This window comes from Toxotes jaculatrix, chromosome 23, assembly GCF_017976425.1.
Source record: "Toxotes jaculatrix isolate fToxJac2 chromosome 23, fToxJac2.pri, whole genome shotgun sequence".
NCBI lineage: Eukaryota > Metazoa > Chordata > Actinopteri > Toxotidae > Toxotes > Toxotes jaculatrix.
This window is the reverse complement of record NC_054416.1, coordinates 9,273,833-9,297,023: the sequence shown is the minus strand read 5'-3', so window position 1 is coordinate 9,297,023 and position 23,191 is coordinate 9,273,833. Positions and strand designations below refer to the sequence as shown.

General features: G+C 41.9%; 1 protein-coding gene across 2 annotated transcripts in view; it reads left to right on the top strand.

The window, feature by feature from the left end:
• The window catches only part of LOC121177297 (ADAMTS-like protein 1), an 81,540-nt gene that overhangs the window by 10,943 nt on the left and 47,406 nt on the right, over nt 1-23,191 (top strand). For both annotated transcript variants that reach the window (XM_041031562.1, XM_041031564.1), the window contains exon 2: nt 19,070-19,186. In XM_041031562.1, coding sequence (XP_040887496.1) covers nt 19,070-19,186 — 117 coding nt within the window. The remainder of the gene's footprint in view (nt 1-19,069; nt 19,187-23,191) is intronic.

Sequence of the window (23,191 nt, the reverse complement as noted above, 5' to 3'; positions counted from 1 at the left end):
CTGTAATGCAACCTCAGGTGATTCTTGCTCCAACTTGCCGTTATCTTACGGGTCGTTTTGAAAGTAAATATGCATGTGTGAGCTCACATGTCTATTTTACTATCTTTTCATCTATTCGACATTTGATTTATGTCTTCCTTTGTATGTGCTTATTAACAAAGCCCAGCAAGCAGTGTAAAGATATATTTGTATCATAAATCCCTGTTTCATTTCCTCTTGTTAGTCTACTCAGTTAGGCTGAGCTCCGCAGTTTGGCTTTGCATGCCCACTGACTGACTCACTTCGCTCCTGCTGAGCCCTGCTCCTTGGTCTGGGGGTTCATCCACAGCCTCTCCCTTTTCCTGGCTCTAACCTACTTCAGCTCCCAGGCTTCCTGCTCCTCGCGGGTCAAACTCAGAGAGAGTATTAGTGAGAAAGAGGCAGATGAACTGTACATGCACTGGGTTGTCTTTTCCTCTGCTGTGCTGCGCAGAGTGAAGGTGTGTAAGATGATTTCCTCCACCACAGAGAGAGAAAAAGACAGAGAAATAGAAATATGGCGGTAGTTTGCCCAGAGGTAAGCACATTCTCATGTCAAGTTATTTTTTTTATTCCAAACAGGGTGGGGAAATTGGTGTAAGCATTCATGCTTATTTTACACCTGGCCAATCTAGTGTGTGTGTGTGTGTGTTTGTGCAATGATTTCTGTGCACTTCAACAAACTTTACAACCTAATTTTATAATGGTATCTGATTGGAGCCATACCCCCTACGTGCATTGAACTAATTATTGACAAAGTTTCCAACGGTTGAGATAAATTTGGAAAGACATTTCCCTGCTTTTATGTGATGATCCAGGGCAAAGGATGGATTGTTTTTCTTTCCGCTGTGCTAATCCAGGTTGTTGCAGGGGCTTGGCCGGTTAGTTCCCAGATTTAACAGTGCAAGTGAACCCACTAATCACTTACACATATGCACAGGACAGCAAAACTCCCATGTAGGTAGGACTTTGTGACTGCCAGTCATTGTCAGACATGTCAAAGACTTTATTGGTGAGATTCTTGCATCCAGCTGTGCACGTCAAGAGCTTTTACTGTACATACGAAGCCAGCTTGGCTCCTGCACCCTCAGTGAACTTGCATGCCCCAGTTATCTGGATGACGCAAGTGAATCAGGGCAGATCCACCACTTGTGTCTCATTAATATCAGGCACACCCAGCTGTTGTCGTAATGCCGCTGTGTACACCACACTTTGTGTTTCCATCCCTTCCTACTTCATCAGTAACACTTGGTCAACTGCTTGGTGGCAGTAATGATCTTTTCTGCATGTCTGTATTTATTTATTTATTTATCAATTAGTGTAGTAAAGAATAATGAAGCAGTTTTTATGTTGGAACCAAGAATCAGGCAACAGAAATGCAAAACAGGTTAAAAAAAAAAAATAAAACAACCAAAAAAACCCTCAAGTATTACACAATATTAAACTCACAGTATTAAATCACTTGCAGTAGTTGATGAGAAGTGGCTAAACATAAAGTGTATATATAGCAGTGCACACATTATAGTACAGCCCTGAAATGACAGGTTTCCCAGAGTAATAATAGTTTAAAAATTCAGAAACCAGAACCAGAAAATATCAAAGTTTACGGTTCCAAACTCACTCCACACTTTATTAGTCTTTTTTTTTCATCGCATGGAAAACCTTTTTATTGCTCTCAAATTTATTGAGCTCCTGATTCATGAGAATGTGACCAGTGAATACGACTTTTAAATGAGTTTTCTCACCATAAATGGTCTATTAGCATTTCTCTTGTTGAAAGAAATGGAGAGGGATGTTAAAGTTTGAAAGCAGAATAACCTGCAAAGTCATTTTGAAAATGTACAAAAGGCTCACGTCAAGATTTGTAAAGTTTCGGTTTCCCTCCAAACATCTCCCATGAATGCTGTGGCTGTTCCACCAGAGTCCACTTACACCCACATTTGCTAAACAGGCATTTGTGTTGTATAGTAAGCAATTTTATTGCTCGCAAAGGTACAATATGAGCGCTGTTAGCTATGTTGCTTTATTATTCTTGGTTTTATACTAGTTTTGGTCAACAAAGCTAAAGACATTTCAGTCTAGTCTTTCATTTCAGCTAATATGAGGCTTCAACACTTTGATTAATAGGCTGCTTCTGCTGATAGCCAATTAAAACAAAAGATAGCCAACCTAAAGTAAGGTCAGCCACTGACAAAATGAACACTGACACTATTGTACCTCTGGTACCAGTTATGATTTGTGATAGTGTCAGAAATTAAGACTCCACAGGAAAAGCCATGAACACATTCACCCTCCATCATGCCTGTAGCTGGTGGCGGTGCCGTCACTCACAGAGCACCCCAGCGGCCCAGCTCAAGTCTTTACTTCTCTGTCCTTTCCGTGACCCATAATTCCCTTCTTCCTGCCCACCTAACTCTTAAAGATTAACAGAGTGTTCACTACCTGTCCACCTGCTAGAGGCATCACATTTACGGGCACCAGGGTAATCTCAGGGGTCCAGTTGGTTTTCTAATCCTTGGAAACAGAAATGGAGAACCTGGCCAAGGGCAGGCTGTTCAATTTCCCAGGGGCTATGTTATTGGAACTGCCATTGTTCAGCTTGGGAGGCCACCTGTATCAATATCAGAATTTACTGTGCCAAATGCAACTTATTTGGATATTGTGTTTTCTTGGCATTAGTAAGATGTCACATGATTTTACTTTCATTTACTTGGATTTTTTTCCAAGTGAAAATACAGAAGAAAAAGAAAAAAGCTTGGCATGTGCACTAATTTGTGGCAACAAAGGTTTTTGTAGAGGTCATGCCCTTGTTGCAAAGTGCACAGGGGTGTTTGGTAGCACCACCAGATTACTATAAAGCTGTACTTGAAGGTTTCATTGGCTTCACCTCCCCTCCTAACTCGAGATATACCCTCAGGATCTCTCAGTGTCACCTGGATATCTGTAGCCGATGTGAAACCCACAGAATGTGAAGCCATCTCTGTTACACACGCCAACAACAATGGAAGGGCTGCTTGGACCACATTATGAAGGTTTTGGTTGCAGAAGCAATTTTGGAGCTATCAGATTGAAACTCAAGATGCCAGAGCAAGTCAATTCTGTCAGGAATTTCTAAGAGGGGTGTGCACTTTTTCAAAGCTACTTTCTTAATGCACGAAAAAAAAAAAGAAAACCTTTCATGGCCAGAGAATCGCTATCACAATGGAGATGAAGATGCCACTATGAGGTCTCAAATGTCTTCACTGTTTAAAGAGCAATGTCTTTAACTCTGCGGTTGTCCTTAACAGAGCTGCTCAGGTATTTAGGTGGCCTGAATGTCTTTGATAAGGAGCGTGGTATTATATTTCTATAAGTAGATGAGTTGTTATGTTGAGGTGTAACACTATTCCATTAATTTTAGAGGCACTGTTATCTGTTCTGTCACTGAGCTCTGTCCAAAACTTAATGGACCCTCAGATTTACAGTTTTTAGGGTCTGGTAGCTACATCTCCCTGATTCACATTCATACTGCAGTATATTAACTCAAGATTCTCTTCCACTTCTGACTGTATGTATGTAACACGGTCTAAACTAAACGATTTATGTGATAGGCTCCTGTCGTTGTGTGTGTTAGCTCTGTAAGTCGAGCATGATATATCTCTGCAGGACGACATACTCCTGCAGGACAGAGGGTTTAAAGTGTGCAGATGCACTGCACACTCATGACAAACCTGTTCCTCCTGACAATAAACCTTGATTCAGTGCCTCAGCTTGTGTAGATTTTAGTGCTGCTCAGAGACAGCTTCCAACTCCTTGGCTGTTCTTAGGTTTCATGCCACCAGGGGTTTGCTCTTCACTCTGAAAGAATAACATTTCTTACACAAACTGAGGCCACAGTTTTGAGAGACAGATCCTCCTCTCGTAGGGTGAAACTTACCTGCTTTGCCAGCTAACCTGTCAGGTTTGTCCTATTTAAAGTGGAACCGTAGTCGCTCTTTGGGGAACGCATCAGTACTGTAATACTTTCGTGGCAGTTTCTGTCTGCAAGAACAACTTTGTAATGTTTGAAAAACATTTGATAGCAATGTGGAGCAGTGCTTCCACAAAAGGAGCAAATGATTCCCAGTCTTCATTTCACTCAGCTCCATGCTGCCTCCCATCAAACATGGCTAATTGGTGCCTAATGAATGAGGCTTACACAGCTTAGAATAAACACCAAAAATCATCTCCATGTATCATTATGCTACCAGAACAGCACAACAACCAGGACAGTCGGCCAACATGTTGGGATGGGAGAGAACAGTAGACTACACTGTGAGGCCTGTGCGTTCTGTACTCGCATGTTTCTGAAGAGGGACTGACAGGGAGAGGGAGGCGTCCAGTGATTCTTCAGTGGGCTTGTACTGTATCTGTGCCCGGCAGTGCCAAACCCTGCTCCCTGCTGAGATGACCCTGGGCAAATGCTCCAGCTGTGCAAACATAGCCACATTGCTGAGCAGACACTCGCATCCAGGCAGAGCCAAATCCAATTATTTGCTTTGCCTTGAGCCTCTTTTTCGTTTCATTTCAGTAGCATATTCAGCCACCTTCCTCACATGAGCTGAGCCGCCAGGCTGAACAAGACTGACAAATGGACCACTGTGGCTTCTCTCCCCTCTGTATTTCTCTCGTGTGAACATTCCCCTGGTTGTCAGCATAATATCTCAGCCTTTTGCTCATTTTTCTTCCCATAACTCTGCTGTGACAGTAGGTATCCATTTTGTTTGAAGGAGAACCACCAAAGTCAACAGGGAGGGGATGCGAGCCACTCGATCGTCGGCCAGTTGAGACAGACAGCGGGCAAAAAAATGTTTTTGTCAGGATGGTCCAGCCCATATGAACATAAGCACACAGCCAGTAATGTTACCTCCAGTGACCTTTGGTGCCTCAGGTCATTTTACTCCTTAAAGGATAATTCCACTTTATTGTAATTTGGGTTTTATGTTTATCATTCCTATTGGTAATTGTACTCACCAAGCTCAGCTTCAGAGGCTTGAGAGCTGCAACCCCACTCAACTGATAAAGTCATTAAATAGATCAGTTGTGTGCAGTTATGTCTCACTATGTGTGGCTGATGTTCACTCGATCTGCTTACCAGTGTGTGCAGACAAAAGGCTGCTCCCCGCCTCTGTCTAGGAGAACAAAGGTAGTAGAAGAAGAAAAGTACGGCCTATCACGTTGCCGTCAGCTTGACAAGCAGAGAGGCTGATCAGGCTGCGATGAGCTGACATCTTAATGGCTGCAACCTTGATTCCCAGTCTGACTTTGTCTCTTTCTGTTCTGTTAAATGTTGAGAGGAGAGTATTACCAAAGGTATCTGATTCCAGCTACAAAGGCACAAACAAATTTTATTTAGCACTCAGTGTGCTCAGTGTGTCTTATACTGGAAGGCAACATGTTTTGCATTCTGTAATTATCCACCTACATAAAAAATAATTCTGCATTCAAGGCCAAGTACTCAGAATTACACACAGTCTAAGTTGTGCACACAGAGGAACGGCACTTGCTTCAGGAATGCTGGGTAATTCTCCCCACATATTTGGAAACTGTCACTCTGTGCGCACCGCTGTTGGAACAAGTTAAGTGTTATTTTAACTGACAATAGTTTGTTTGGGGAAGAATTTCTTCAATAGTTTTGGGTGAGATCAGCCCAGTAACACCCTGACAACTGAATCTTTCCATTTCCGATGAACTGGCGTGACCTTGCTTTATATATAAACTGACCGTAGTAGGCAGCTGGAGAAGCTACTTTTGGCTCTGCTGTTGCTTTGGAGCTAAACGATTTTCCTGAGATAACAGAGTGCTTGTCGGCTGGGCCCGCGGGGAGCCCTAACGCAAAAACAAACATATATGTCGCTGGGTGTTGCTGGGCCTATATGCGAATGACCTGACAAGCTTTGAAGAGAGGTTCCTTAGGAGTTTGCATATATGTATGAATGCAGAAAAACTGAGGAAGATGTAACCGAATTATAAGACCTCAACACAAACACCACAACAAACCTGAGATTCCCTATCGGAATATAATAGAATAAACACTGCACTGTTTACATGGGCAGTCACGTGTACTGAGACACATACAGTACATAAAGTTAGACAAACAGAGGCCCCTCTAGTGGACTCATACATGGTGTCAAATAAATCTCCCATGGCGTGTCTAAGAGTTCCAATGGCGCCTACGATCTGTCTCTTTAATGCACAGGGAATGTGGAGGACGAAATGTGCCAACTCGCCCCCTCACTCCCCCTCAACCACCCAGCGCTCCCCCTCCTTCAAACGCCACTTTGGCTGCATCCCAGATGTCAGGGACGTCATTCATCAAACCGCTCCCTCTCACCAGCAATTACACAAGTATGACAGGGATGTTTGAATAATTTTCCTTGATGTGCTATCATTGTCACATGTCTGCGTGTCTGTCATGTTGAAATATATTTTTGTTTTCTATAAGATATTCCTGATGACAAATTGACCTTTCCTGAGAGATTTTTCTGCTCTTTTAGTTGTTGTCTGTCACTCTTCCGGGATAATTTCATCCCTTGGAATCTCAGAAAACTGACAAGACAATGAGTGGATGGAATTAAGTTGTCAGATTATGTTGACAGGGTCATCGTTGACTGATTGGGAATACATTATTGACTCTGATCCTTTGTGTGTGTCTCCGAAAAACAGTTCCCGGGGTGATTGTCATATTTAGAGGACCCCAGACAAATCACCGGGTTTCCCCAGCTCATCTGTCGGAGCGATGATGATAATGTTGTGGTTTGTTTGGCTGCAGGAGAATGTCGAGTCAAGTGGGGATGTCTGGGAGTGTCTGCCAGACGGAGACATGGGCCTTTCTAAAAGTGAATCAGGTTATTGTCAACATTTGTCCCGGTACAGCAGGACAGTCTGAACCTGACTGAAAGTAGAAACGTGGCATTTTTATTTGCCAAAGTTTTCAAAATTCTGCCCTGAATGCCTCTAAATACAGATAACATTAAACACCAATAATACAGCTTGAACATTAATGCCAGTGACATTGATAGATGATTCTCTTTTTAAAAATCTTGCCAGTATCAGGGAATGCAGATTGTTAATCAAGTTTAAAAGCAGGAACTTAATTTTTTCTGTTTTGCTGGTTGTCTTACTCTTTAGGTGAAAACAGAGGATTTTGGTCAGAGGCAAATTAAAACTGACTGGACCTTTTTAAGAAATTTTGTCCAGAATGGAAATGTACTATTTTAAAGAATATGATCTTATTAAAAAAGTTTTAAAATTCCTTCTTCTTAGTTAGAGATGAGGATAAGGGAGCCGTTCTGCAGCTCTGCCAGATGCACACAGGCATGTGTCAAAACCTATGAACAGGATTACTCAGATTTTAATTTATCTCTGCCGGTCTCCTTACACCTGGGGCCAGATGCAAAAGACCCTGTCACTGTCACTCTGTCAAATTCAAGACTAAAACTCAGTATGAACGAAGATGGAAATATGCATTCTTTTTGCCCAATTATAAAGCTGTGTGTAGGCCTGGTTTAGAAATCTGACGTATCCCTCAGAACAGCTGTGTCAATTTACAGTGCCTGTATCATTAATCCATTACATACACCTGTAAACCATCATCGGTGACGATATCTCAATCATCTTTATTAAACATCAAAAAGATAATTAATGATTTAGTTTTCAGCACAGATAGTAAAAACATCTTTAAAAAACGCTTCACAATCAATGATAAAATGAAAAGGCTGTAAACACATGGAAGTAAGTTGATGCCAGCTCAAATAAAAAGCACAGTAAAATCTATCACACAAAAGTAATCAAGATCAAGTTTATAAATGTGGCTCAGTGGCTGTGTAGACCACAAAAATCATCAATGCAGCTGGCAAACAAAATGACGCTCTGGCATCGAATTCTGTTTTCATAAGTAGCAGATTATGTGTGGAAAATGGCATGGGGATTGTATGTATGCATCATTTACATATCTAACCCCATGTGGTGACATACATATCACCAAAGACACATTTAACTACAGAGGCTCTCACACCATAAGTCCTCAGTGAATAGATCCATATCTAAGATGAATGTTGAAGGATGTTGCTATTAACGTGCACACTCTGTAAAGAGAAAGCAACTGAATGTAAGTTTAGGTCTAACAGGCCGAAAACTCTGCTTACTGGTGAATGTCCAAAATTCTTTCCACTTTGTGCCCCGTGTGCAGCTGGCTTCCAGAAATGAAGAACACAATTGAAGAATAGAGTGTATTATTATGGAGGGGAGTGCTGGACAGTAAAAGATGCCACGCTACAGGCTGGGGCAGCGTTTCATTATGTGCCTCACTGCCAGCCAGATGAGGTCAGGACTCGAGAATGTCACAGAATATGGAAATTAAGATTGTTCGATGGTCAGGCAGCTCCGCAAATGAGAGGCTTAATTTGGGGGCAGGAATGTTCGATTCGTCAGTGACCGCAGACGGTGCTGTGGAGAGGACCAAGGCTTTCGTGGTGCATGTCGATGTCGGCAAAAACAGTTCAGGAAACTCAGCAGAACAAATTTGTTGGCCTTCGCTGTGGTTTGAAAGCGGGGTCTTCACAGATTGCAGTCTCTCTCACTCGCGCGCGTGCGCTCACGTACTGGTAAAGACGTCCTTTGCAGTACCTTGGTGAACGTCACTGAGGTTTAATTTGTTCGGCCTTCGGGCCAACAGCTTGCCAGGTTTGTTCTTTATCTGTTTCAAAGAAAACAGGGGTTACTGGATTGGTCTTCTGGGAGGTCTGGCAAGGGCAGTTTGCATGCATTTCATGGAGGGATCCATGTTTGGTGCATTGCCACTGTCAATTCAGCAGAGACTTACAAAGGGATGTTACTGTCTATTGAATAAATGGATAAAATAGGAGAAGGGTCCAGATGTCAGAGTGCCACTTGGTTTTGGGCCCCTGAGAAACTACCAAAAACAACCAGTCACCAAAATCCTGACTGCACTGCACCACTGGTCAGTGTTCAGGCACATTTTTCTGACATATTAGCAATAAAATCTTTTCAGCAAAGTAAAAAAAAAAAGATGCAAAAACTGCACACTTCAAAAATATCTTCATTTGAGATAGTATTTCTGTTTATTTTTGTAGGATGGTAAATTTGAGCTTCCAGGTCAGCATGAACCTGTTCATCAAGTGAGTTTGTTGAGTTGACTCCTACTCATTTTTAATGAGATTTTGGTTCTTGTGCAGAACTCTGATAAACTGGAGCTTTATATGCTTCATATTAAACATTTTTTAGTTTCATAGAAAAAAAAGAGTCATTTTCTCAGTGAGAAGTTAAAGACTAAAAGCTGAATAGAGAGTTAAAAGAGAATTTGTGGGGCGCCACTACAAAAACCCTTATAAACTGTTATCATCAATCATCCGGTGACAGTCACCTTTATGTGTGAAATTACCCTGGTGTTTTGAATCAGGCGTGCAGGAGCACACATGTACTCAACTGTGAACTCGTTGGCCCGCTACGTGTGGAACATTGTGTTGTAATTGTGCCACCCAGCTGTCAATCCTCCTGCGAATTGATATGATGAAGGAGGACAGATGTTTGTATTTGTGTGTGTGTGTGTGTGTGTGTAACGTATGATTATGACTGACACTGTGAATTGAAATCCACTGCTTAGTTATGGCTTTCTCGAAGATACTACTGCACCATTAATCTTTTGTAGCTGCTTTTGTCAGGGCGAGCCGCCTTGTGTTCACACACTCGCCATCACACACAGCTTCATTACTGATAGAAGTCAACGGTCACGGTTACTTAACACCACCGGACAGAGCCGCAGATGGGCTAACAAATCGATCAGACTAATGAAAAGCTGTGAGGGAGAGCTGTCACACAGCTTTTGCAGACTCCTCTCTGTCCATGTCTAATGGCTGGACCGCTGCCAGTGTTGTGTTAATGTGATAGTATGCAGCGTTCACTCTCACTATGCGGCAGTAGGGATAGTTTTCAGTGACACTCTCATGGTTGTTTACAGCAGTGTGTTTCACATTTGACTGTACACTTATGTTTTCTTCAGTATGAGAAACATTTTCATTTTACAGGGAGTAATTTCATTCTGTTTTTTTTCTGTCCTTGTATCCCTACCCCCTCGTTGGAATTATTAACATTTAGAAGCTCCTCTTGGTGGGAAAGTAAATGATGGATTTGGTCAGTCTGCTTTTGAGCCTAAGGTCAGTAAGTCAGAGGAGGAGAAGATGGATGATTTCGGGAAAGTAGCTCCAGTCTCATCCCATGAAAAACGTGATTTGGTCATGATTGTCCACCCTCGCTTGCTTGAGTTTCACACTCTTACATAACCTTCCCTCCTGCGTTTCATGCTGGAATCAGCTACAACAAAGGGCCAAGGCCATCCATCATGGGCCGAGGAAGTAGTCAGGAAAACAAGTGGCTTTTTTGTCTTTTAAGTGGGTGTGATGGAAGATGCAAACTGGGTGGATGCCTTAAAGCAGAGCTGTTGTGTCAAAGCTGAATCCAGCTGAGGTCTCTCAGCTGCTTCTTTTTCTTTCACTCATTGGACACAGAGCTTGGCCCAACAAAGTTAGACCACAGGGGAATGATGAAAAGAATTTGATGATCCAGGAACCAAATCCTTGTCACTGCTTTTCAGTTCTTCTATTTCATTATGATGTACTGCTGTGTTCTACATGCATTTGCATTTAAGTCATGTTTTTATCTTTCTATTTTGAAATGATGGACATTATGAACGTGTGTCTTCTCAGCTGCAGCACTAAAACCACACTAAAACGGTTTTAGTTCAACATTCAGTGGCTTCTGTTGCAGGAAGAACAGGCATGTATCTGCCAGTGACCCGAGATGTGTCCGGATGTGGTCCTCCCTCCCTTGCTCCGTCGCCCTGCACTCACTGGCATCTCTGTGGAAACCCATGATGAGGGTCTGTCATTGTTTCCTGCAGCTGGTATATACTGTAATACCCAGAGGGTCAAGAGGGTCCCTCCCTCTTCAGACTCTTGTCATTGCACTTTGCTGTATCTTTCAGCAGTCCTGCTTTAACCTTGTTTTAACACAAGAAACACATCCAGACGTTTTCGGTCCAACAGCAGCCAGTCATCAATCCATTTGCAGGCAGGCAATCAGTCATGCACAGACTTACATAAAGCTGAATTCATCTTTTATTGGCCACTGAGGGACAGAACTCCATAACAGGCTGCTCATCACACACACATTTGACATGTTATTGCCTTATTATATTAATATTCCTGACCTGTTAGCGAACAGTTGCCTCCTGTAGCTGTAAAAACTTTGATAAGAGCTCTGAAACTGGACCGAAAGTGTTGGCGTTGGTCCAAAACAACCAAGACCATGAGCTGAAAGATGCTAAAATGCTCTGTAGAGCTGAAAGAAACTGCCTTCTTCACTATGAAGGACACCTTTCACATCACATACAGTTATTTGATCCACTAGTCATGTAAGAATATGGATTAGTGCAGCTTTAAAAAATCTTTAGAATAGAATTCCTATCTGACTTTGTACATAGTTGTAATTATGCTGAAGAAATGGACACTTAAGCACTGAAAAGGGACCAAACAGGATCTTTGTAGTCCTCCCATTTCCTGTATCAAATCAACACCTTCACTGTGCTGCTCCTATACTGCAGAGGGATCCCGCTGAGTTTCCATTGAGCTGCCTCAGGGAGAATCATGCAGACTCATCAGTGCAGTGCCTGTGGTAAATGTATTGTACTAAGAAAAAACACTTTTCATTTTGTGGTCTTCCAGTATGTTCCGGTACTGGCATTGTCACAGTGCTCCATGCTGTTCTCTGAGCTGTCAGAAGTCTTCTGAGGCCCTCATTAAAAACCTCCACATTAAATATAATAGCAGTCGTTACCTGAGCGGAAAAAAACCACACGACATCTGTTGCAGAGATTAATGTTAGTGGTGAAGCTATTTTTGCATTGAGACGTCTTGCTGCTGGCTAATGGGATACAACAGCCTCCGCGGTGGATTTCATAGCTCCATCTGTTTGGACTGCAAGACGGGAGAAGTCTGCATTGGGGTGTCCCACCACATAATGAGCCCCCCCCCCGCTAAAGTAGAAACTCCACGATGAGCCCCAGTGACCTCACACATGGTCAACAGGTGGATTAACCTGTCTGCTTAGCAGAAAATATGCTACTTGCTAATGTTGCACACTCAGACTGGTCAAGCGCTCAAGTTGCAGTCAGCCTGTGGTCAGCTCGGGAGCGAAGAACTGTGATTTATTGTAAGGGCACAGCCGGTGTGAGCATTACAGTATTTGGTCTCTGTTTGTGTTGCAGGCTGATATTTTGCGGTTTGAAGTGATTCTCACAAAAACCAGTGGATAGTTGAAGAAAAATAGCTGGTGACAACTAGTGTAAAATGATCGATGACGACTTCTTCAGATGAGTTATCCTGTTGCCTTAAACAGAGAAACCATGGGACACAGTTAGTAGATGCTAAAACACTAAAAATAACTCCTGTATAACACTGGGGTACTGTTTTCTGTGACCATCTAATTTGCTCCTTCTTTTTAACTGAAGAGAAAGTTCACAGTAAACCAGAGCTACTCAATTAAATTAGGATGCAAATAAAATAATATTAAACATGTTAAAAGGAACAGTTAAGCATTTGAGAAAATATGCTTAATTTAATTGAATAATTTCTGTGTATTTATTCAAAATAAATTCTGGTCCTTGGTCCTTATGCTTTTAATGCCCTGTCGTCATCACAAATTAATGTAGTTGAAAAAGATCACATTAATAATCACACCATTCATAAATGCATAAAATATATTTATTAAATATTGTGTACCAAAAGATATATTTACAAAGCCTCCTTTAAAAGTCCACTTTATGTCATTTACAAAACTTGTTGTCCCATGGTCCATTTCCATATTCACTGTTGTTGTATGACCAGCAGTCACAGGGGCAGCTGGCAGTAACAGTTAACTTGGTGAGGTGTTGACGTCTTGCTGACTGTTTTCCGTCAGATGATGAACAGAGCACCTAAAGGAAAACAGAAACAGAAAAACATAAATACTCAGATTGAATACATTGAATTGTCCAGTCTAATTGTGTGTTTCTGGATTTCGCTGAGTGACGTTACAATACATTGCAGGCTGAGGTTCAGCCATGCCTCACAGGACTTGATGAGTAAACCGGATGGTTTACAACATACACTCACTTGCACCCTTGATTACGTCTGAGGCATAACTTGCTCGCGTCTTCAAGAGGCTTTTACTGACTGATAATGGTGATCATGTGCAATTTTATTGTTTTGCTTGACAGAATAATAATGAACCCTTGCAACACACCCTGCGTCACCAACACCACCCCTGCTTTTCAGTAACCTTTCTGATTCGCAAAAGAAGAAAGAATTTCCTGAAAGCTTTTTTTTGTAATGCTCGGCATTACATTCAAATTACTTTTCCTCACATAAATGTTAAACATATGGTGTTGCAAGCTATACATTTAACTACACATTGAAGCACCAGGGTACATTAAAAAGTGAAATAACAAAATTTTGGACCGTGGCACTTTAAAGATTTTCAACAGAATCAGTTTGAAACTGGTAAGGTTCTCTTAACAAGGTACCTGGAATTATTTGAATTTTAAATCATTTTCTTTCTAATGAAGAACAATGAATGAATGAACAGCTCTCACCTCTTTCTTTTCATCTGCACTCAAGTTCCTGGCAGGTGTCAAGTCTGTCTCCATGGCCAGTCCATTGAATTTTTTTGTCCATTATCATCCTGATGTGCAGCCTGCTCCTCACAAGTGCCATCTCTGGAGGGTACCAGTCTTTGGAGCTCCTCTTTCTCGTACTCTGATATTTCTGGACTTCTTCACCGTGTCTGCGCCTGCACTCGGCAGCTGAGAGGCTGCGATGTTCAGGTGAAATGGTCGATTCCACTGCCATGGCTTTTAACAAGCAGAAGTAAACTCCTCACATCTGAATGTGCTCTTGTTTGTGTCTGTTGTTTAAACAGGGCTGTACAGCCTCTCATACAGCGTCTGCAGAGGAGTTAAGAAACTGCTCTAACCCAAGCGCTCAGTGGTCAAAGTCTTGTTTATTCCGTTTACTGACGCCATCAGCACTCTTATCCTCTCTGTATCAAGTTTATAAGACACCTGTAAGTGCTCGGGCCCAATAGAATTGTATTTTATCACATTATCTTTCTGACGTCTGTTCTTTTGTCATTGATTATCATATATGAGTGCAACTACAGTCCTGATAACAATGTTATGAGAAATTATTTTCTGTCCTTCCCTTTTATGTATAATCCATTTAAAGCAGTTATAGGTAAAGGGATGACCTTTTTTGGAATCAAATACAAGATGCAGAATCAGAGTTTGCAGACATGTTGCAGTTTGGAGCCCCAGACTGCACAAAATGTAAACTGAGGAAAGGACGTAAATGCTGACAATTCATGGTAAATACGTTGGACTATGACAGAGGTCCACATCACTACTTCACCAGACAGACTCTCTGGAATGTAATGCTCAACTGGTTCTGCAGAAGATGCTGGAGATGAGGAGCTAGTTCATCTGTTTGACTGCAGAAAAAGTCTAAAAGATCATGATCTGTTAAGGGTAAGCACCAAAGAGACAGCTGTTTCTGAGTAAGCTTGGCTACAGTGTCAAAAGGAAATCTGGGATTGTGTTTATTGTTACTGATTAAGCAAAAAAATATGCTTCTCCAGCAGTAGACAGAGCTCTTTTATTTTTGATTTTTTTTTTTCTTTTAATTCAGTACACACTCGTGCCACTGGGGGTAGAAAGTTTCCGTTTTGATTTTTGCCAGTTGCAAAAGAGTTAAAAGTATTGTAAAGTCTGGAGGTTAAATTGAAAGTAGACTTGCAGATGAATGCAGCACCTCCACCTTATTTAGCTGCCTGGTCTTGGGATACAGTTATTTTATCAAGTGTTGTGTGGCGGGGATGATGATTAGTTCTTTGTGATTCACATAGCTAGTGGACTCTGAAACTGCATTACCTATAAACCTAGCAGGCGCTCTAATTACCTGCAACCTGTTGAGTGCTAAGTCCCTAGTATCAAACCTGATGTAAACACCTGTCTATATTTGTCGATAAAATAGCGGCGCCTGCTTCAGTAGGATGAAGGACATAAGCTTTCAGAAACCAGAGCAGCATTACTATGTTGCTAAAACTAGATTGTGCCAAGATTCCCTGTTTTTCCCCATGTGATGCCAGCACCCTAAAATTAGCCATCACTTCAACCTTTCTCTTCCACCCAGTTCACACTTTTAACTGATCTGCATTATGTTCTGCACCGGTATCGTGTTTCAAAAGGAAATACATCAAATTAAACAGGCAACGTGCTGTTTCATGAGGACTTTAAAAGGCCATGTCAAAGAAGTGCTCATGCATCATTAGGAAGGTGCTACGCATCACTTTGAGACATTAAAACGCAGGAGTAACGGAGCGTTAACACAAAGGGATGTGGTCACAGTGCCAGGAAAATATTTAGCCTATCAAAGGTAGATTTTTTTTTTCTTTACCCTGAGGCTTCTCATTCCTTGTGCTGTTGAAGATGAAAAGTGGTGGGAGCTGAAGAGGGCAGCAGTGGAGACAAGTTGAGCTCCTTGCCACTCTGCTCCTCGTGCACTTGGGAGACAGAGATCAGTAAATCAAGTTGAGAGAAGTCTGGCAGAGAAGGCAGGGAGAAAAAGTACATCTTCAAAGGCTGTCTGAGGAAGAACATTAAGGTAACTAAATAATCCATCAGGAATCAGAGAATGTGATGAAAGTCGTGTTTCAGTTTTATTTAGTTTCCCAGAGAGCTTAGTCATGACCTGTTGCTTTTCAGGTATCCTGTGTGAGTGCCTAAAGTGAAAATTGTAACCAGGAGTGTTTTCTCCTTTTTTAAACTGCAGGGTGTCTTATTGCCTGAGGCGTGCCAAGACCCTGTCACGGCCTGTATGAGTCTTACCTTTATCAGTCCCGCAATCCTGAAGTGGCTGTGGGCTTTGGTCTGTAATGAGCAAATATTAAACTAAGCGCATCATAATCCCATGGTGCCTTCATGGTGAGCAAAAAAAATCAACTAACAGATCGATGTGTGGGGGCCAGTGACGGATATATCGAAAGTTCTGGGATGAGAGAATGGGCACTCTTTTTCCTTTCTTATGAAAGAGTAGCGGAGAAGGAGAGGAAAAGAAGGCCACAATGTTTCCTCCTTCAAAATGTGTTAAGTGAAAGTTCCCATAAATCCCCTTGAAAGTGGATTAGCAAAAATATCTTTTCCTCTTAGGTTTCATTCAGACAGGAGCCAGTCTTGAAAAAGGGGTGTCCTTATCTAAACATTGAACGGAATCTTATTAATCAAAGGCAGCGGTGCGCGAAACATAAGTCTAGGTTTTGGCCTAGTGTAGCATGGTAAAAGTCACTTGCTTTTCACAGTTTCCACCCAAACAGTGGAAGCTGGCACCACGTTATAGGAAAGCTCAATTATGATATCAGGTTGGATGTTATTACTGTTGATTATGCGCTTTTGAAGACCCGACTTGCCCCTGAGTTCACTTCCTCTCCTCTTCCCTGGTTGAGACGTGCTCTTTGAAACCTAACCCACCTTGGAGGTTAATGAATCACCGCCCTGGTTCCCTGTTTTACTTTCACCCTTGTCCTTTGTCACATTGACACATACACATACATGCTCCCTAACGCTGGATTTGAGCCTCACATGTGTAGTTTTGGAGGTTGGGATGCCTGTTGGAGGTACCTCTTTCAATCACAGCCGCCTCTACAAACCAGGAGTGTGTGTTTTCTTAACCCCTGTCATGTTCATTTCAAATAAACTCAAACGCTGCCTGAGTTAGGGCATGCTTGTATAAAATCTAACACACATTATATCCTATAGGGGCAAATGACTCCCATTCAGTTTCTGTACTTAATTTCATGGCAATCCATGCCATAGTTGCTGAGACATTTTAGTCTGGAGCAAAGTGATGGACTGACCTAGAACCATACTGCTAGTGTGGCTAATGGGACCAGCTTCTTTCCCTGAACCTCGTCCTTCACTGCCTTCCCTTACATGATAGAATAACCCAGTACTTTGGCTCTCTTTGGAAATATTGAGTCCTCTGCCAGTTCCTAATGGTCCAGCAGGGGTTTGCATGATGCTTGACAACGGCAACAAGCAGCCAGCTTGTTTTCTTAGGGAAACAACTTTGATAGAGCCCCCTTTTAAGACTCCAGCAAGGGAGAGTTTAGCTGTCACGTACCATTAGCCAGTAGCTCAGTCTGGTTCCAGCATATCCCACGTATTCAAGAAGGATGGATGCAGACTTCAGAATGACAAGGAAATGGTTGCCAGATTTGTCCGGTGTTAAGACACTAGAAGTGTGTGAGAAAATAATTTCTTAGGACTTGGGGAAAAAAATATCTCTTGAGAAAGACACGATTGGCTTGTTCATCTCAACTGGGCCTCCATTTAGCCTTGAGCAAGGACATCTGGTCACTTAAGTGGTTTTCAGTACATGCTATCTGACACACACACACATACACACAAAGTTTTTCTTAATGTTCATATGCTTGACTTATGTTTGCTTTACCCCTGGATTGTGGTTTTGCAGCATTTTCGTTTCAGTATCGATGGCAGAGAGGACATGCTTCAGTGCAACATTGTCAGCAGAGTTCTCATGTTGTATTCAGTCATCCATTAGTAGGATGTGTTTTGATAAAAGTTTCTCATATCATTTATTTGGTTTCCCATACTAAATGCTTTAAAGTGTCTGGGGTATATAGTTTGGGGATCTTTAAAATGTTGATGCAATCTTAGAAACATGCTGCATTAAATTTCCTGGAGTGTGTTTTACCGGTTTGTCACAGGTATAAGAGTTTTTGTACTCATTCGTCTCATTTCTGAGGTGAGCTGCATTTCAGGAGGATAGTTATAAATGGCCCAGTGTGAACTTTTATCTTTTATTCATCCTCAGTAACAGATAAACCGAAATGTCACATGTGGGACGACAGCTGCAATGTCTGCAGATGCAAAATGTTCCTGTACATTCTGATCTTGGTCATCCGAGGAGGCTTTTGCCCACATTTTACTGCAGTGACTTATGTGTTGTTACAGATGCCTCCACAACATAAGTGACAGCAGCGAAGCAGTGCTGAGTGTAGGGCTTTAGACCAGATTTGATTTGTCTTATTTAAGACTCCACTCTGTGGGTCTTTCCCACAGAAAGGTGGCATAAGTTTTGCTGCAGTTGCTTAGCAGCACTTTTATTTATTTCGCCCTCCAACTAAAGATCTGCAGCCCCCTACATTGCTAAGAACCTCAAGTACACCAAACCCACATCCCCTGCTCTGCTTTGTGCTGTCTTGGCACAGGCCCAGGATGCAGGCAGTTGACCTGGGTCATTACAGGGTGTTTATGACCCACGGAGAGCAGCTGAGGACCCCTGCTCAGTGAATTTGTGCATCCCAGAGAATGCGGGCCCCGCTGTGCTGCTAATGGGCCCTATCCAAGATGCCCCTCACCCCCTACTCGTCTCCCCGAAGAGGTCGGTTACTGTGTCTACTGATATCAGATCTCTTGTGCTCTGAATTCCTCCAGAGCCCGCAGTGATTCCCCTCATCAAGAGGGATGTGTGGTTGAGAGTACAAACCAAACGGAAAAACACTCAGTGTTTTGTAAATGATTGCAAACAGAAACAGAACTCTTACTCCAATCTACTTACATTTCCCACCGTCACCATCACTCCAGAGTAGAGTGGTGAAATAGCATGGTCTGGTGAAAACACTGTGGTGTGAATAACAAAGCGCTTGTTGCATCACTGGGAGCTGGCATAGTGTTTCTGGGTCCTTTTGTCCTTTTATTTAACCCAATACAGAAGAATCCATATTTTTAGGACTCCCCACATCAGTTAGAACTGAAGAAGCTTTTCAGATGACCATGAAACACCATGACCTGGATAAGTGAGAATCTTCACAGACACTGGACCAGTTACTGTGTGAAGAGGGTGTGACTGAGGGATTGCTTGGACCTACAGGACACATGTGACTGTATCTTGATATTTTTCAGGTCTCTGTGTGGGCCAACGATGGGGATGCAGTGTTCATCAGAGAGTTCACCCTGATTCGACGAGACCACCTCCCTGAAGAGCCTCTCCACGACAGCAGCCAAAAGCCAGAAGACCTGGTAAGTGCCTGATCAGAAAACACTGCGCTTTACTGCACTAGCACAGCCGTGAATTCCCCGAGTCTGCTCATTAATTCCAAACATAAACATCTTATTCCAACTTTCTTTCTTTTATAACTTACATACAAAATAAATTGAAATGTCAGATAAAACTAAATCAGCCAATAAATCTGTTGTGGTGTCTTTACGTAACTCACCACACCAGAGGAGTGAAAAATCAGCCATATTACACCTCAGTAATGAATACAAGTGAATGATGATCGTGGGACATTGGGAGTGGAGTTGTAATCTGACTGTGGGCTGACGTAGCTTGATGTGAAACAGGGCAAACACACAGACACTTAACACTTACAGTAACACACACGCGCACATGTTGCACGTTCCAGGGTGGGGTAGGTTTGTTTGCATCACATTACTCCCACTCTGTCGTCACCTTTGATGAGTCGTGAGTCCTGGCCGTAGCAGTTTCTCTAAGCCAATCACTCACCCAGATGTTTTATCTAATTGGGTGGGAGGGAAGGTTGAGCTGCTTTTGTCACAGAAACATTTCGCCTGTCCCATCATTAACAGAGGAATCTGTTAAAGCTGATCAAAGGCTTTCGAACAGTACGTCATCGCTAACAGGAATGTTATCTCGAGGTGAATTTTAATGTTGCACTTTTCTTTTTGATGTAAGGGCATTATGTGCCTGAACTGACTGTACTCTGCACTTACCCACATACTGTATATGACCCCCTCAGTAAGGTTGAAGGGGAAAAATCATTCCCACACACCTTTCACAAGCTTTCATGCTTGAGCAAATGACCCTTTGACCTAAAGGTATAGATTATTCAGCAGCCCTCAACACCCTTTGAACACTGATCAAATACAGTGACATTTCTTTTGAAACAACGAGCCTGCTTGGTCTCTGCATCAGACTTTAAAGCAGGATCAAGAGGCCATAGGTGAGCATTCACATGTGCAGGATAACCTGTCAGATCAGTGGTAGGCAGAGGTCATTTTCAGTTTTAGGAGGGGATCAGAGATCATTCTGGACACACCATCATTCAGAGAAACAAGTGTAATACTTAACTTTGCCCTATAGTATAATGAAGTAATGTATATTTGAAAGTATTTTTGGTTTTCCTTTCCTGCTCTTTTATTTCCCAAGAGCAGACTTTATGGAAAAACCATATAAAAACTCTATTGGAATTTAAATGCCATTATACATGCTTACAGCATTGTAGTTAGAAACCACAAATGGCTATCTTTACAGTATTTGGATTTCATATTGTAACCAAGCAGTCGTGTGATTTATGATGCTCTGACCTCAAGCAAATTTTTGAATTTGCATCAGCTAGTTTTTGAGTGATTTTCAAACCAAACATTTCAGAAAGGGTATTTATATATCCACTCCCACATACTGTATTCATGCCATCAAAGCCTCAGTTGCTCTTTATGGGTTTCATTAGAATGACTTTGGTTGCGTGATTTTTGCCATCAGCACACAGGTGCAAATAAGGTGCACTGGTGGTGACAGAATGTCTCGCTTTACTGTAAATAAAATGAATAATTAAACATTTTGGGCATTTCACTCATTTGCTTTCTTTCTAAGAGTTAGATGAGAGAACCACATTCATGTCTGTATATTAAATATGAAGATAGGGCATAGAGACATATTATGGCACCTTTTAAAGCTTTAATTACTAATTAAAAAGCTGTTAATTACTATTTCATGTTTTTACATTTCTCTTCTTGTTAACAAATGAGACACGACATATTGCAGGACAATTTTGGGAAATGCACTTGGCTCCTCGGTTAAAAAAGTTTTTTGTCTTTGTATGGATTGAACAATTTCCAGTCTTTGTGCTAAGCTAAGCTAACTGGCTGCTGGTAGTAGTCTTACATTTAATGACATATGAGTTCCTCTCATCTAACTCTCCACCGGAAGGCGACCAAGCTTTCTTTGGAAATATAAAAATCGCTTCTTGGCTCCACTTCGATGCTCAATTCAGTAGCTTTAAAGAGCTCCACTTCATTTCAGTCTTAAAATCATCAGTGTGCTCTGTCGTATTCACTTCTGTTGTTGGTGAGAAACAAAAAAAGGTGTAATTTGACCTTTAAACTCTGACAAAACAGGAAAGAATGACTGACAGCATCTAGGAGGACTTTTACAGGATATTCAGGGTCAAAGAGAAAATTTAAACTGGATGTAAAAGTGTCATACTATTATCTGACTTGTGACTTGTGATGTCTTCATATGAGGATCCCACACTCTCCCAGGAGCCACACTTGTGAGGCCTTTTAGGACTCAGCTGGTTTCGGTCTCTGTATGCCTGTAGCACTGTTCTATGTTGGCTCTTGGTTCAATATTAAGCTTGATCCGAAGCCAAGACAAGCGCAGCTTAATTAGCAAGCAACCCAGGACGCAGATCTCAAAGTGTATTCGCTTTCTCTTGTTTAACTTCATGAGCATGTGCCAGGGTCGGCTGGTGGGCAATAAGACTGACCTCCCCAGCACCTTTACCCTATCCCCCAAGAGGGCCACAGATGAATTGTTCTCTCCTAAAGAAAGTGTTTTTCCTGGCAACCTCAGCACGAGCTCCTTCGATGGAATAGAGCTGTCTAAAACAGCTAAGGCCTAACATACCTTTCTAAATTAACCCTTATTTATTATGTGATGGCAAGCATGCACTGTAGAGCTTCAACAATGTCAGCATTCATAAACAAATATTAAATAAGTTTATTAGGTTGAGAAGTTCCTGAATCAAAGTATGCGGGGGGTCTGATGGCTGAAATGCTGGCTGCTGAGTCTGAGAAAGTCTTCTTTTTTTCACTGTAACAAGACTGAATGAGTAGGACTGTGAAGATAAACAGAAAAGCTGCTCATAAATCTAGCTATGGCCATTCCCACTCATTGTTTTGGCCATGAATGAATTTTTCCAGCATGTTAGTTTGATCTGCTGCAGAGACAGAGCTGCAACACTCTCCAAACCTACAAAATATGTTTTAAAATGGTGACAAACACTTTGCAAAGTTTGGTTAAATTATCGGATTAGTTTCACTGCGGAGAGAGAACCAGTCCGTAATTGTTTAAAGGTTAAAGTGGAGTTCGAAACCTAATCTCTTGAGAAGTGTCTGTTCCAAAGGCGACGCACAGGTGGCAGCTACCACTCAACCTCGGGCTGAGTGACAGAGAATGAGAAAAAGAAAGGAGGACAGAGAAACAAGTGTTGTAAACTTCTGATCATTGTCATGAAGTGAAATGGAGATTTGGGATAGAAGAGATAGAAGAGAAGAGACAGCCTTTGGACAAAAGACGAGAGAAGAGATAGAAAGAGAGACACACCACACGGTTTTCTCTTCAGTCGGCTGCCGTCTAGACAGCAAATATGATCACCCTGTCAACAGGCAACTTTAAAGTGGGTTACTGAAAGGTGATCCTTCATTTACCAGATGAGTGTGTGTATGTACGCGTCAGTTTCTAGTTGTATTTGTGAGATCGTGACGTTTCTTAGGACCAGGACTGACGTCAGTAACAGTATGTAAGCTGTTCTATGTATGCCCTTAGCTTTAAACATGCATATTTTCACTTTGACATTCTGCAGAATCACAAAACCTTTTAGACTTGTCAAAAGACGATTGTTTACATGAAAATTTTTCTCACTTGATGACTCTAAGTGCAGTATTTACTCTCTGCAGTCTGGTATCTGTCAGGTCTTGAGAGAGCTTTAGCACCTAAATGTTCCACTGTGTTCACCATGTAAGTGTCCTGCTGGACAGGTAGCAAACATTTGGTTTGTTGGAGCTTTTTGTGCGGCTGGAATTGAGGTTGGTGAGATTGGAATACCAAAACAATAAACTCAGAAAGGCTAAAAATCTCATTTAAGTAAAGACGTGGACATGCAAATATTTATGTAGAAGACAGAGTGCTTCTAATTAGTTCCTTTGCCCTGTAAACCACTGAACGCTGCACTTAGGGTCAGGATGCACTGATTGCTGCTCTGGATCACATTTTGTGTTAAC